This window comes from Nycticebus coucang, chromosome 8 (assembly GCF_027406575.1).
Source record: "Nycticebus coucang isolate mNycCou1 chromosome 8, mNycCou1.pri, whole genome shotgun sequence".
NCBI classification, from domain to species: domain Eukaryota; kingdom Metazoa; phylum Chordata; class Mammalia; order Primates; family Lorisidae; genus Nycticebus; species Nycticebus coucang.
In genome coordinates, this window is record NC_069787.1 from 9,558,417 (window position 1) to 9,570,851 (window position 12,435).

The 12,435-nt window shown below is 41.8% G+C and overlaps 1 protein-coding gene across 1 annotated transcript in view; it reads right to left on the reverse strand.

The window, feature by feature from the left end:
- Positions 1 to 12,435, reverse strand: part of FANCD2 (FA complementation group D2) — an 82,919-nt gene that overhangs the window by 56,152 nt on the left and 14,332 nt on the right. The window contains 7 exon segments of the mRNA XM_053598718.1: positions 1,340 to 1,471; positions 3,567 to 3,701; positions 6,093 to 6,236; positions 11,161 to 11,196; positions 11,415 to 11,523; positions 11,860 to 11,960; positions 12,323 to 12,427. Coding sequence (XP_053454693.1) covers positions 1,340 to 1,471; positions 3,567 to 3,701; positions 6,093 to 6,236; positions 11,161 to 11,196; positions 11,415 to 11,523; positions 11,860 to 11,960; positions 12,323 to 12,427 — 762 coding nt within the window.

Here is a 12,435-nt window from a genome sequence, read left to right on the forward strand (position 1 = left end):
CTCCGGTACATGTTTGCTTCTATTCATAACTCTCCTCTGCCTTGAAAGCACTTCCATTATTTTCTCTCATCAATCATTCATTCCCACCCTTCAAGAAGCACTAAAATCGGGCGGTGCCTGTGGCTCAAGGAGTAGGGTGCCGGTCCCATATGCCAGAGGTGGCGGGTTCAAACCCAGCCCTGGCCAAAAAAAAAAGAAGCACTAAAATCTTATCTCCTTTTTGAAGAATTCTCCAGCTTCCCAACCCCCCCCCCAATTTTTTTTTTTTTTTTTGTGAGACAGAGACTCAAGCTGTCGCCTTGGGTAGAGTGCTATGGCATCACAGTTCACAGCAACCTCCAATTCCTGGGCTCAAGCGATTCTCCTGCCTCCACCTCCCAAGTAGCTGGGACTACAGGCACCCACCACAACGCCCAGCTATTTTTTGGTTACAGCTGTCATTGTTGTTTGGCGGGCCCAGGCTGGATGTGAACCTGCCAGCTCAGGTGTATGTGGCTGGCGCTTTAGCCACTTGAGCCATAGGCGCGGAGCCAGCCACTTCCCAACCCAAATTTAATTATTATTCCTGCTGTTATATCAACAGCACTTTATCCTTTTTTTTTTTTTTTTAAGAGACAGAGTCTTACTTTATCGCCCTCGGTAGAGTGCCGTAGCGTCATAGCTCATAGCAACCTCCAACTCCTGGGCTTAGGCGATTCTCTTGCTCCAGCCTCCCAAGTAGCTGGTACTACAGGTGCCTGCCACAATGCCTGGCTATTTTTTTGTTGCAGTTTGGCTGGAGCCGGTTTTGGACCTACCACTCTCTGGATATGGGGCTGGTGCCCTACCCACTGAACCACAGGCGCCGCCCAGCACTTTATCTTTATGAGAGAATTCATTGTGTATTATTTATAATGACTTATCTGTGTTAGCCTATCTCACAAAAGGCAAGGACCAACCTTTATAACCACAGCACTCAGAATAGAACTTGGCAGCTGAGCATTGTGGTGGGCGCCTGTAGTCCCAGCTACTTGGGAAGCTGAGGCAAGAGAATTGCTTAAGCCCAAGAGTTTCAGGTTGCTGTGAGCTATGACACTACAGCACTCTACTGAGGGCTACAAAGTGAGACTATCTCAGAAAAAAAAAAAAAAAGAACTTGGCACACAGGTATAAAGAAATATTTGCTGAATAAACTAATATACAGATAGATGGATAGTCTTTTTTCATATTACTCACCCATCATTTCACCTCCTTACCACTCCCCCATTTATAGTGTACAATATCTAAAAGAGTTTCTAAAGAGTATAAACAGTAACCACATAACTCTAAGATACATGCTAACAAAAGAGCCAGTAAATACCTTCAAAAAAACAGCATTCAGCTTCATAGCAGATGGGTTTAATACTACCAATTCAAGAAGGGCCTCCAATGCAGTATCAACTTCGGCTTCATTCCCACTGCAGACATGGGTCACTAGGGCACCAACAACTTCCTAAGCCAGGGACAGTCAATGGGATAGTGTGAAGCAAAAATATGGTAAATATTGTGTTTATGCTGATATAATAAAAGGGGTCAGTGCCTGACGCCTTTTTAATATCTACTTTGTTAAAATCATAACTTACCTTATCCCACCATTTATTGACTAGTTTTTACTAATGTTGGCTTCAGGAAGTTTAGGATTATATCAGCATAAACACAATACCATCCAGTTTTAATTTCCCACAGTGAACACATCTAAGCCCTCCTGATTTTGTCCCTTAGCATAGTTGTCTTCTTTTTCTCATATATGGGTTAAATTTTACCCTTGAAGTTGTAATTGCACTTAATCTGTTAAAATTTCTCAGAAAGATAGCACAAAAGGAGCTTAAAAGACCTTAAGGTCTTAAAGATCCTTTCGAGTAGAAAGTAGAGTGCTGTGGTTCTCAACCTGTGGGTCGTGACCCACAGGAACTGTATTAAAGGGCTACAGCATTAGGAAGGTAGAGAACCACTGGTCTATACAGTGCAGGTTAAACTTGCATGTTTCTAAGCAAACATGGGTCATGATAGTGGCGCTAAGATATTAAAAAGGTTTAAAAATGTTTTAGATGCCCTTCTCTACGAAGAGAGTCGTAACAGAATTATACTCTCAATTGCAGCAGGCAGCTCATGTCAGCTGAATCTACTGCTCTGCTGTAAATTTTTTTTCAAATCTTTGTTAAATTTCCACTCAACTGTATTTTAAAAATGTTAATATGGCTCGGGGCCTGTGGCTCAAGTGGCTAAAGCACCAGCCACATACACCTGAGCTGGCGGGTTCGAATCCAGCCTGGGCCCACCAAACAACAATGACAGCTGCGACCAAAAAATAGACAAGCGTTGTGGTGGGCGCCTGTAGTCCCAGCTACTTAGGAGGCAGAAGCTTGAGCCCAGGAGCTGGAGGTTGCTGTGAGCTGTGATGCAACAGCACTCTACCCAGGGCAACAGCTTGAGACTCTGTCTCAAAAAAAAAAAAAAAAAAAAAAGTTAATAGGGGCTTGGTGCCAGTAGCTCAGTGGTTACGGCGCCAGCCACATAAACCGAGGCTGGCGGGTTTGAACCTGCCCAGGCCTGCTAAACAACAATGACAACTACAACAAAAAATAGCCGAACATTGTAGCAGGTGCCTGTAATCCTAGCTACTTGGGAGGCTGAAACAAGAGAATGGCTTAACCCCAAGAGTTAACGGTTGCTGTGAGCTGTGATGCCACCATACTCTACTGAGGGCGACATAGTGAGACTCTCTCTCAAAAAAAAAAAGTTAATAAGCATAGTATGTACAAAAATATAAAATAAGACATTTTGTTCCTTACTTGCTTTCATAAATACTTTCAATAAGCACTGCTCACTCTATGGTTAGGTGCTATCAAATTTTTTCTCATATTCATGAGAATAGGGTTAGGCCATCAAGCATTTTTTTTTTTTTTTTTGTAGAGACAGAGTCTCACTTTATGGCCCTCGGTAGAGTGCCGTGGCCTCACACAGCTCACAGCAACCTCCAACTCCTGGGCTTAAGCGATTCTCTTGCCTCAGCCTCCCGAGTAGCTGGGACTACAGGCGCCCGCCACAACGCCCGGCTATTTTTTGGTTGCAGTTTGGCCGGGGCCGGGTTTGAACCTGCCACCCTCGGTATATGGGGCCGGCGCCTTACCAACTGAGCCACAGGTGCCGCCCAAGCATTTTCTAATTCATTACTTTTTCACCGCAGTTTTTTTTCAGAGAGCAATTCCAGAATGAACAAGAAATTATCTATGGCTAAATTTAACTGACATTTCTGTGTTGTAGAAACTACCTAACAAGCCCAGCCCTTTAAAGGCCAGGTTTATTTGAAGTGGACTGGATCTAGACCCCACTTTTAGACTTGGAGATTTTAGAGTTCAGAACACAAGAGTGATTCTCCAGTCCAGTCTCTTCATTTTACCAAGGACGGGACTAGCTAGAACTGAACTTTCCCAAACGCTCCTTCAGAGTTCTTTCCCCTCCACTGCCTTCTAAACAATAAGAAATAAAAACCAAGTCATTTTCTCTTTCCCTGTTCCCTCCTTGCCAAAATAAATATTTCAACATACCTGCTGGCAGTAAGTGTCAAAAAACTTAAATGAATATTTGTATAGAAGACTGCCAAAGGAAATTATGCTCTGGTCGAGGGAGTGAAACAAGTTCTGAGCCAGTGACAGAATAGATGGACAAATATCTTTCAGAACCTTGAGAGGCAAAGAGAAGAGAGAGAAAATAAAATGTGGGAAAAACTTAACTATTACAAGACCTGAGAAATGCTTACCCTTTTGGGATTATCAGAGTTCTTCTCAAACTTTCATTGTAATTTAAGTCATCTTAATCTTTCTTTTACCCAGAATAATCTTTCACCATTCTGTATTTTCTCTCAGAATTAATGGGATTCTACATATGGATAAAAATTGACCTTGAACTTAAAGAAGTTAAATTACAAACCTAACAGTACTGTTTCTATCTGCCCAATGTAAGTTTAGAAGCCGGATCCTCTAAATCCCAGTTTCTTCAATCATACTGCTTCCCTTGGGAAGGCCTATGCTGCGTTGATTGTGATTTGAGATCAGTCTATAAAGTTCAATACAACAAAACTGATTTAAAGATGATCAAAAAGTTCTTCATATATCAGATAAAAATAAATGAATAAAAGATGTGATCATGCCCTACCAATAATGCAACGTAGACAGATATTAATAGAGCCAGAGTAAATAAATAGTTAATAAGTCCAGCTTCTTTACTGATACCATCATGGACTTAAAAAAAAATCTGGCTCAGCGCCTATGGCTCAAGCGGCTGGGGTGCCAGCCAGATACACCTGAGCTGAAAGGTTCGAATCCAGCCTGGGCCCGCCAAACAACAATGATGGCTGCAACCAAAAAATAGCCAGGCGTTCTGGCAGGCACCTGTGGTCCCAGTTACTTGGGAGGCGGAGGCAGGAGAATCGCTTGAGCCCAGGAGTTGGAGGTTGATGTGAGCTGTGATGCCACTGCACTCTACCCAGGGCAACAGCTTGAGGCTCTGCCTAAAAAAACAAAAATCTTGTATTACATACTAAACTTGGTATAATGCTTTTCTGAGAAAAATGCAAAAAAAAATTATATGTTGTTTCTGCTATCTGGAAAATCACACCTCCAAATATGCCATTATAAGAAATAAACATAGAAATATATATACAATACAGACATTGAATCCATTGCTAAACATAAAATCTTAAGACCCAATTACAATTACATATTCTCATTCTCTTCTAAGACAAGACCTAAACTTTTTTTTTTTTTTTTGTAGAGACAGAGTCTCACTCTATGGCCCTTGGTAGAGTGCCATGGCCTCACACAGCTCACAGCAACCTCCAACTCCTGGGCTTAAGCGATTCTCTTGCCTCAGCCTCCCAAGCAGCTCGGACTACAGGCGCCCGCCACAACACCCGGCTATTCTAAGACCTAAACTTTGAACAGTATACAGAAGTTTGTTAAAACTACAAATCGAACAGGGCTAGATGACTAAAATTATTAATGCAAAATGAAAACTAAAACTGGGCAATATAGCAAGAACCTCGTTTCTTAAAATTTTTTAATTAAAAAATAAAAATGATGGCTCGGCACCCGCAGCACAGTGGTTACCGCACCAGCACATACACTGAGGGTGGCGGGTTCAAACCTGACCCGGGCTAGCTAAACAACTACAACAAAAAAACATAGCCAGGCATTGTGGCAGGCACCTGTAATTCCAGCTACTTGGGAGGCTGAGGCAAGAGATTGCTTAAGCCCAGGAGTTTGAGGTTGCTGTGAGCTGTGACGCCACAGCACCCTACCAAGGGCGACATAATGAGACTCTGTCTCACAAAAAAATAATAAAATAAAAAATAAAAATGAAGTTATACCATATGGAATCAGAAGATTTGGACTAAAACATTTCTCATTTAAAAAAATGGGGATTTAGGTCAGGTGCAGTGGCTCACACCTGTAATCCTAGCACTCTGAGAGGCCGAGGCAGGTAGACTGGCTGAACTCTTGGGTTCAAGACCAGCCTGAGCCAGAGTGAGACCTCATCTCTAAAAATAGCTGGGCGTTGTGGCAGGTTCCTGTAGTCCCAGATGCTTGGGAGGCTAAGGCAAGAGAATCACTTGAGCCCAGAAGTTTGAGGTTGCTGTGATGCTATGGCACTCTACAAAGGGTGACAAAGTGAGACTCTGTCTCAAAAAAAAAAAAAAAAGGGATTTGAGTCATGTAAGTTCAATGTAAACCAATTTTGTGACCTTTCTGCTACAAATGTGAAAATCAATCTTAGGTTGGTTTATCAACACTATAAGGTTTCAATCAAGGTAAGTGATAATCTTACTATGTTTTGAAATATAGAGCTCCCGGGTGGCGCCTGTGGCTCAAGGAGTAGGGCGTCGGTCCCATATGCCAGAGGTGGCGGGTTCAAACCCAGCCCCGGCCACAAAAAAAAAAAAGAAATATAGAGCTCCCGATCAAAGATCAAATGCAGCAAAGCGGTGCTGGTAAGATTGTTGTACTGGGTAGGAAAGGTTAAGATGACATCGCCACAACTTTTGGACTAAGGTTGTCTGATTCTCTGACACTTACCAAGTAATGAATAAAGAATGCACTCTGAAGTAGCTGATCTTGAATAAAGCCTGATCGAATCTTATTTCTTAGCACCCTCTCAATGCATTTCTTTGTCTGAGTACTGGTGCTATAGATGATGAGAAGCATTGCCATGTCAAAAATCTATTGTCAAGAAATATGCAACAACATGAAAAGTTTAATAAATTGTTTTACCATAGTAAAACAACAGCTCTCAACTTTCTCCCATTAAAACATAACTTCCATGAGTGTACCTGCATTTTTACAAAACTCAAAACTATTTTTCAGAGAAACAGTGTCACAAGTATTAAACCCTGGTCTCTGTTAAGAAAACAGTGGAAGGCGGCACCTGTGGCTCAAGCGGCTAAGGCGCCAGCCACATACACCTGAGCTGGAGAGTTTGAATCCAGCCCGGGCCCGCCAAACAACGATGGCTGCAACCAAAAACTAGCCAGGTGTTGTGGCGGGTGCCTGTAGTCCCAGCTACTTGGGAGGCGGAGGCAGGAGTATTGCTTGTGCCCAGGAGTTGGAGGTTGCTGTGAGCTGTGATGCCACAGCACTCTACCCAGGGTGACAGCTTGAGGCTCTGTCTCAAAAAAAGAAAAAAGAAAACAGTGGAATAGGGTGGTGCCTGTGGCTCAAAGGAGTAGGGCGCTGGCCCCATATGCCGGAGGTGGCAGGTTCAAATCTAACCCTGCCAAATACTGCAAAAAAAAAAAAAAAAAAGTGTGAAATAAAAGTAAAAGTGACGTTATTACAGAAGTAACTTTGAAAATCTTACCATTTATTAAAAGAAAAAAGATTAAATTACTTGTCAACTCAATACGTACTTCCATTATTATTATTAGGAAAATAATATGGGAAAGTTTCAATAAATTATGATTGAGCATAACAGCCATCAAAAATTAAGCTACAGGCTCGGTGCCCACAGCACAGTGGTTACAGCATCAGCCACATACACCGAAGCTGGTGGGTTTGAACCCAGCCTGGGCCAGCTAAAACAACAATGACAACTACAACAAAAAAAATAGCCAGGCGCCTGTAGTCCCAGCTACTTGGGAGGCTGAGATAAGAAAATTGCTTAAACCCAAGAGTTTGAGGTTGTTGTGAGCTGTGACGCCGTGGCACTCTACCGAGGGTGACATAAAGAGACTGTCTCAAAGCCTCAGGCTGTCGCCCTGGGTAGAGTGCCATGACATCACAGTTCATAGCAACCTCCAACTCCCGGGCTCAAGTGATTCTCCTGCCTCCGCCTCCCAAGTAGCTGGGACGACAGCCGCCTGCCACAATGCCCAGCTATTTTTTGGTTGCAGTCGTCATTGTTGTTTGGTGGGCCCGGGCTGGATTCGAACCTGCCAGCTCAGGTGAATGTGGCTGATGCCTTAGCCACTTGAGCCACAGGCTCCAAGCCTACAATATGATTTTTGGCAGAGATATAGCAAAGTGGAAACAAAACAACCTACAAAATGATAATCATAGTAAGATTCTATTTTTGTAAAAACAATATATCAACATATATATTTGTAGGTATAAAAGCAGGTATGCCAGCATTTGCACATACATATAGCTTGCATATAAATAGAAAAATATCTAGAGGGATGATTACTGTTGAGGAATGAGAGAGTGTGGAGGGAAACTTTTTGATTTTTTGCATTCGTAGATTCCTTGTGGGGTTTTCTCCTCAATTAGCTAGCATTATCTATGTTGAAAAAGAAAAAAAAAAGAAAAAGTTAAAAAGTTTAAGCAGGACAAAACAGAAAATACAAATTACTTAGAACACCTATTCTGACTTGAAGGTCTACCCAAGGCACCAAAATTGAGAATCATTAGAACAGAACAGAATATAGCCATTAAAAATAACAATGAAGATAATATTGAAGCATGCAAAATGTTTATGAATGGAGAAAAAAAAAAGTCAAGAGAAAAAAATCAGAATACAAAGTCACATTTATACATTGATTATAAATCTACAAAGATAAGTATGCAAGCAGCTAAGGTGACCAATTTATATTTATGAAAAAATAAAAAGTTATATTAGGGTATTTTGATTTTTGACCCATAAAAATTTACTGATGTTTTTCATTGTTTTATTTGATATCATAAAAGTGTTTAAGATAGTCATCCAACAACTGAATAACCCAAATAACAATCTCACAAAAAAGATTTCAACTAAAAAAAAAAATATTTAAAGGAAATCAATCATGTGGCTTATGACAGAAGAAGTTATTTCTAGAATTAAAAGAGACATACCAAGGCACGGTGGCTCATGTCTATAATACTAGCACTCTGGGAGGCTGAGGCAGGAGGATCACTTGAGCTCAGGAGTCTGAGACCAGCTCTGGCAAGTGCAAAACCCCAGGTGGGCATCTATAGTCCCAGCTACTTAGGAAGCTGAGGCGGGGGGAATCACTTAAGCCTGGGAGTTTGGGATTGTTGTGGGCTATGATGATGCCATGGCACTCAACCAAGAGCAAAACAGTAGGATTCTGTCTCAAAAAAAAAAAAAAAAGTAAATAAAAAATTTAAAGAATTGAGTTATAAAATTATATTGAGAATATGATCTCAATTTTAAGTATGAAATATATATTATACACACATACAAATACATAGTTTAGCAAAATATATAAAAAAATATTAAAAGGTTAGCTTGTTTCTGTTTGTTTTGAGACAGTTTCTGTCATCTGGGATGGAGTGCCATGGTGTCAATCTGGCTTGCTGGGACCTCAGACTCCTGGGGCAGATAGTATGCCCTCCCGAGTAGTTGCAACTACAGGTACCACCAAACAAAAAACTAAAAAGCAAAAGAGTGAAACCCGTTCTCTATGTAAAAGAAAAACAGAAACAACAGAAATTAATTAGGCAGTGGTGGTGGGTGCCTATAGTCCTTGGGAGGTTGAGGCAGGAAGATCAATTGCTTGAGCCCGGGAGTTTGAGGCTTCTGTGCGCTAGGCTGACACCACAGCACACCGGGAGACCGAGACAGGTAGATTGCTTGAGCTCAGGAGTTTGAAACTAACCTAAGCAAGAGCAAGACCCCATCTCTAAAAAATAGCTGTGGTGGGCCCCTTAGGCTCAGCTACTCAGGAGGCTGAGGCAAGAGAATCATTTGAGCCCAAGAGTTTGAGATTGCTGTGAGCTATCATATCACATTACTGAGTGTAACAAAATGAGACTCTGTCTCAAAAAATAAATGAAGAAAAGAAACATAAAATCTATTAAAAATATAAAACTATTTGATTCATTCCAGTCAGGTGTACATATACAAAGTACATAAAACAAGGAATGCTATATTTTTTTTCAAGAGTCTCATTTTGTCGCCCTCCGTAGAGTGCAGTGGTATCACAGCTCACATCAACCTCCAGTTCTTGTGCTGAGGTGATTTTCTTGGCTCAGCCTCCTGAGTAGCTGGGACTACAGGCACCCGCCACAACACCCAGCTATTTTATTGCAGTTTGGCCAGGGCAGGGTTCGAACCTGTCACCCTCGGTATATGGGGCTGTTGCCCTACTCACTGAGCCACAGGTACCGCCCCAAGGAATGCTATTATCTTAACCACTGCACCAGCTGGGAGGTAGGGGAATCAGACAGATATAGGGACTTAACTCATGACCTGGGTGAGTCAAAAGAAAAAGAAAAAGGTGGTTATGTTCTTCACTAGGGACTTGGTTTCTTAGACTACATTTTGGTATGCTTGTTTAGAATGTTAGTATTTCCAGGCTGAGTGTAGGGGCTTACTCCTGTAAATCCTAGCACTCTGCGAGGCCGAGGTGGGTGGCTTGCTTGAGTTCACGAATTTGAGACCAGCTTGAGCAAAAGCAAGACCCTGTGTCTACTGACAACAGAAAAAAAACTAAAGCAATAGGATCGCTTGAGCCCAAGAGTTGGAGGTTACTGTAATCTATGACACCACGGCACTATACCCGGGCAAGAGCTTGAGACTCTGTCTCAAAAAAAAACAAAACAAGGTGGCGCTTGTGGCTCAGTGAGTAGGGCGTCGGCCCCATATACCAAGGGTGGCGGGTTCAAACCCGCCCCAGCTGAACTGCAACAAAAAAATAGCCGGGCATTGTGGCAGGCGCCTGTAGTCCCAGCTGTTCGGGAGGCTGAGGCAGGAGAATCGTGGAAGCCCAAGAGCTGGAGGTTGCTGTGAGTCCTGTGACATCATGGCACTCTACCAACGGTGGTAAAGTGAGACTCTGTCTCTACAAAACAAACAAAAAAAACAAACAAGGCTTAGTACCCATAGCTCAGTGGCTAGGGCGCTGGCCACATACACCAGGACTGGCAGGTACGAATCTGGTCTAGTCCCGCTAAAAACAGTGACAACAAAAAAACAGCTGGGTGTTGTGGCAGATGCCTGTAGTCCCAGCTACTTGGGAGGCTAGAGGAAAGAGAATCACTTAAACCCAAGAGTTTGGGGTTGCTATGAGCTGTGACACCACAGCACTCTACCAAGGGCAACATAGTAAAACTCATGACTCAAAAAAAAAAAAAGGAATGTTAATATTTCCCTTTCAGGAAACTGTAGGCTTATTATTATTATTTTTCTTCTGAGACAGTCTTATTTTGTCGCCCTTGGTAGAGTGCCATGGCTTCATAGTTCACAGCAACCTCAAACTCTTAGAGTCAATTGATCCTCTTGCCTTGGCCTCCCCAGTAGCTGGGACTATAGGCATCCACCACAATACCTGGCTATTTTTAGAGATGGGGTCTCACTCTTGCTCAGGCTGGTCTTCAACTCCTGAGCTCAGGCAATCCACCTGCTTCAGCCTCCCAGAGTGCTGGGATTACAGGTGTGAGCCAATGCACCTGGCCTGTAGGTTTATTTAATCACCAGAATTAAAGAGTAAGAATCTGTCATAGGATGAGTTAGAAAGAAACTCACGAGTTAGAAAAGAAAGAAAAAGAATGAGTAGGAGCAGGCTATCTGGTAAGTCACCCCTCAAATCATCTTTCTCAAAGCAATTACAGAGGGCATAGGATGACTGGAGGGAGAAAAAGAAAGAAAGCACCAAGGCAAGCTAGCCAATGTCTGCAATACACGAAATGCATACCATATGAATATTACCTTGTGTTCAGATGCTGAGTTAGTATTTTCAATTGCCTGAAAATATAAAGGTCACAAAAATATGATACATCAGTGGAACATATTTGGCCTTATTCAGCATGCCCTGTTATCTTATTTTAGAATCAGTCTGCCCATCTGGCAACCAGCATCTAGCGTATCTACTTAAATGACTTTTAAGAAAGACTTTTATACATTTGTTACTTATTGCCACCCATTTCCTCCTTGATAGTCAAAGTCCCCAAGCTGTCACTCACCTTAATCCAGGCTTCTGAAATGATTTTCTCATATCTAATGGCTGACTTTATTACATCAAAGAGGAGCATAACACAGTCTTGACTGCTGCTTTCTTGATTTCCTGAAGAACTGTGAGTAGCAAAGGGGAAAAACTTCTACTTAACAGAAAAGAATTTACAAGATAATGGGTGCCTGCTTACTAGTCATGTTCCTTGGATTAAGCCAAAACCTCATGTGTAAGACAGCTAATAAACGTCTACAGTAGTTTATCTGGGATTTATATGACCATCTAAGAAAAAATATACACATGATTTTAAAAACTGTGTGACAGTGTATGAATGTAATATTACTATCGTTATTTGTGGTCGTAAGTAGTAAAAACTCTAGCTGTCCTGATTTCAGGACAAATGTTAGAAAATTTCCTCTATGCAAGAAAAGAGGTGGTGATTCTTGAACTCTCTATACCTTGCTCGTCCTTTACTTTTCAACTTGCTTTGGGAAGCTTGGAATCGGGATGGCAAAATACAATGCTGCAGATCCAACTGCTCCCTAAGTTGAGAAATTACCTGTTAAAAATAAATATTAGTTATGTGTTCTGCTCGTTCAGAGCGGATAGGCACAGTTCGAGAAAAAATTTAAAATGCTGGAGAAACCATTTTGAAAAATAGTTAATGAGAATAGCCAATGAAGTATAGTGTGTCACACTCAATTCCAGAATTCCTTGGGTTACCACACAGACGTACTACACAGCAAATATAACCTGTAGCAGCTGAAAAAGAATCATTACTATGACTAGTAGTTCCAATCTCTTCCCTGAATGTCATCTGCATTACGCAGCATTACCATGAGTCTGGGAACAGAGACGAGCAATTGGAACTTAGTAATTATCCTGATGTTTATTTAGGTTAGGTGGAAAAAAATAGCATACTTCAAGTGCATCCGTGGGTGTTACAGAATGAAGAATGAACTTGATTATCACAGGTAAATCATCCAATCTGACAGAAGACAGCTTACTCATCACCAACTGCCGGACCTGAAAAT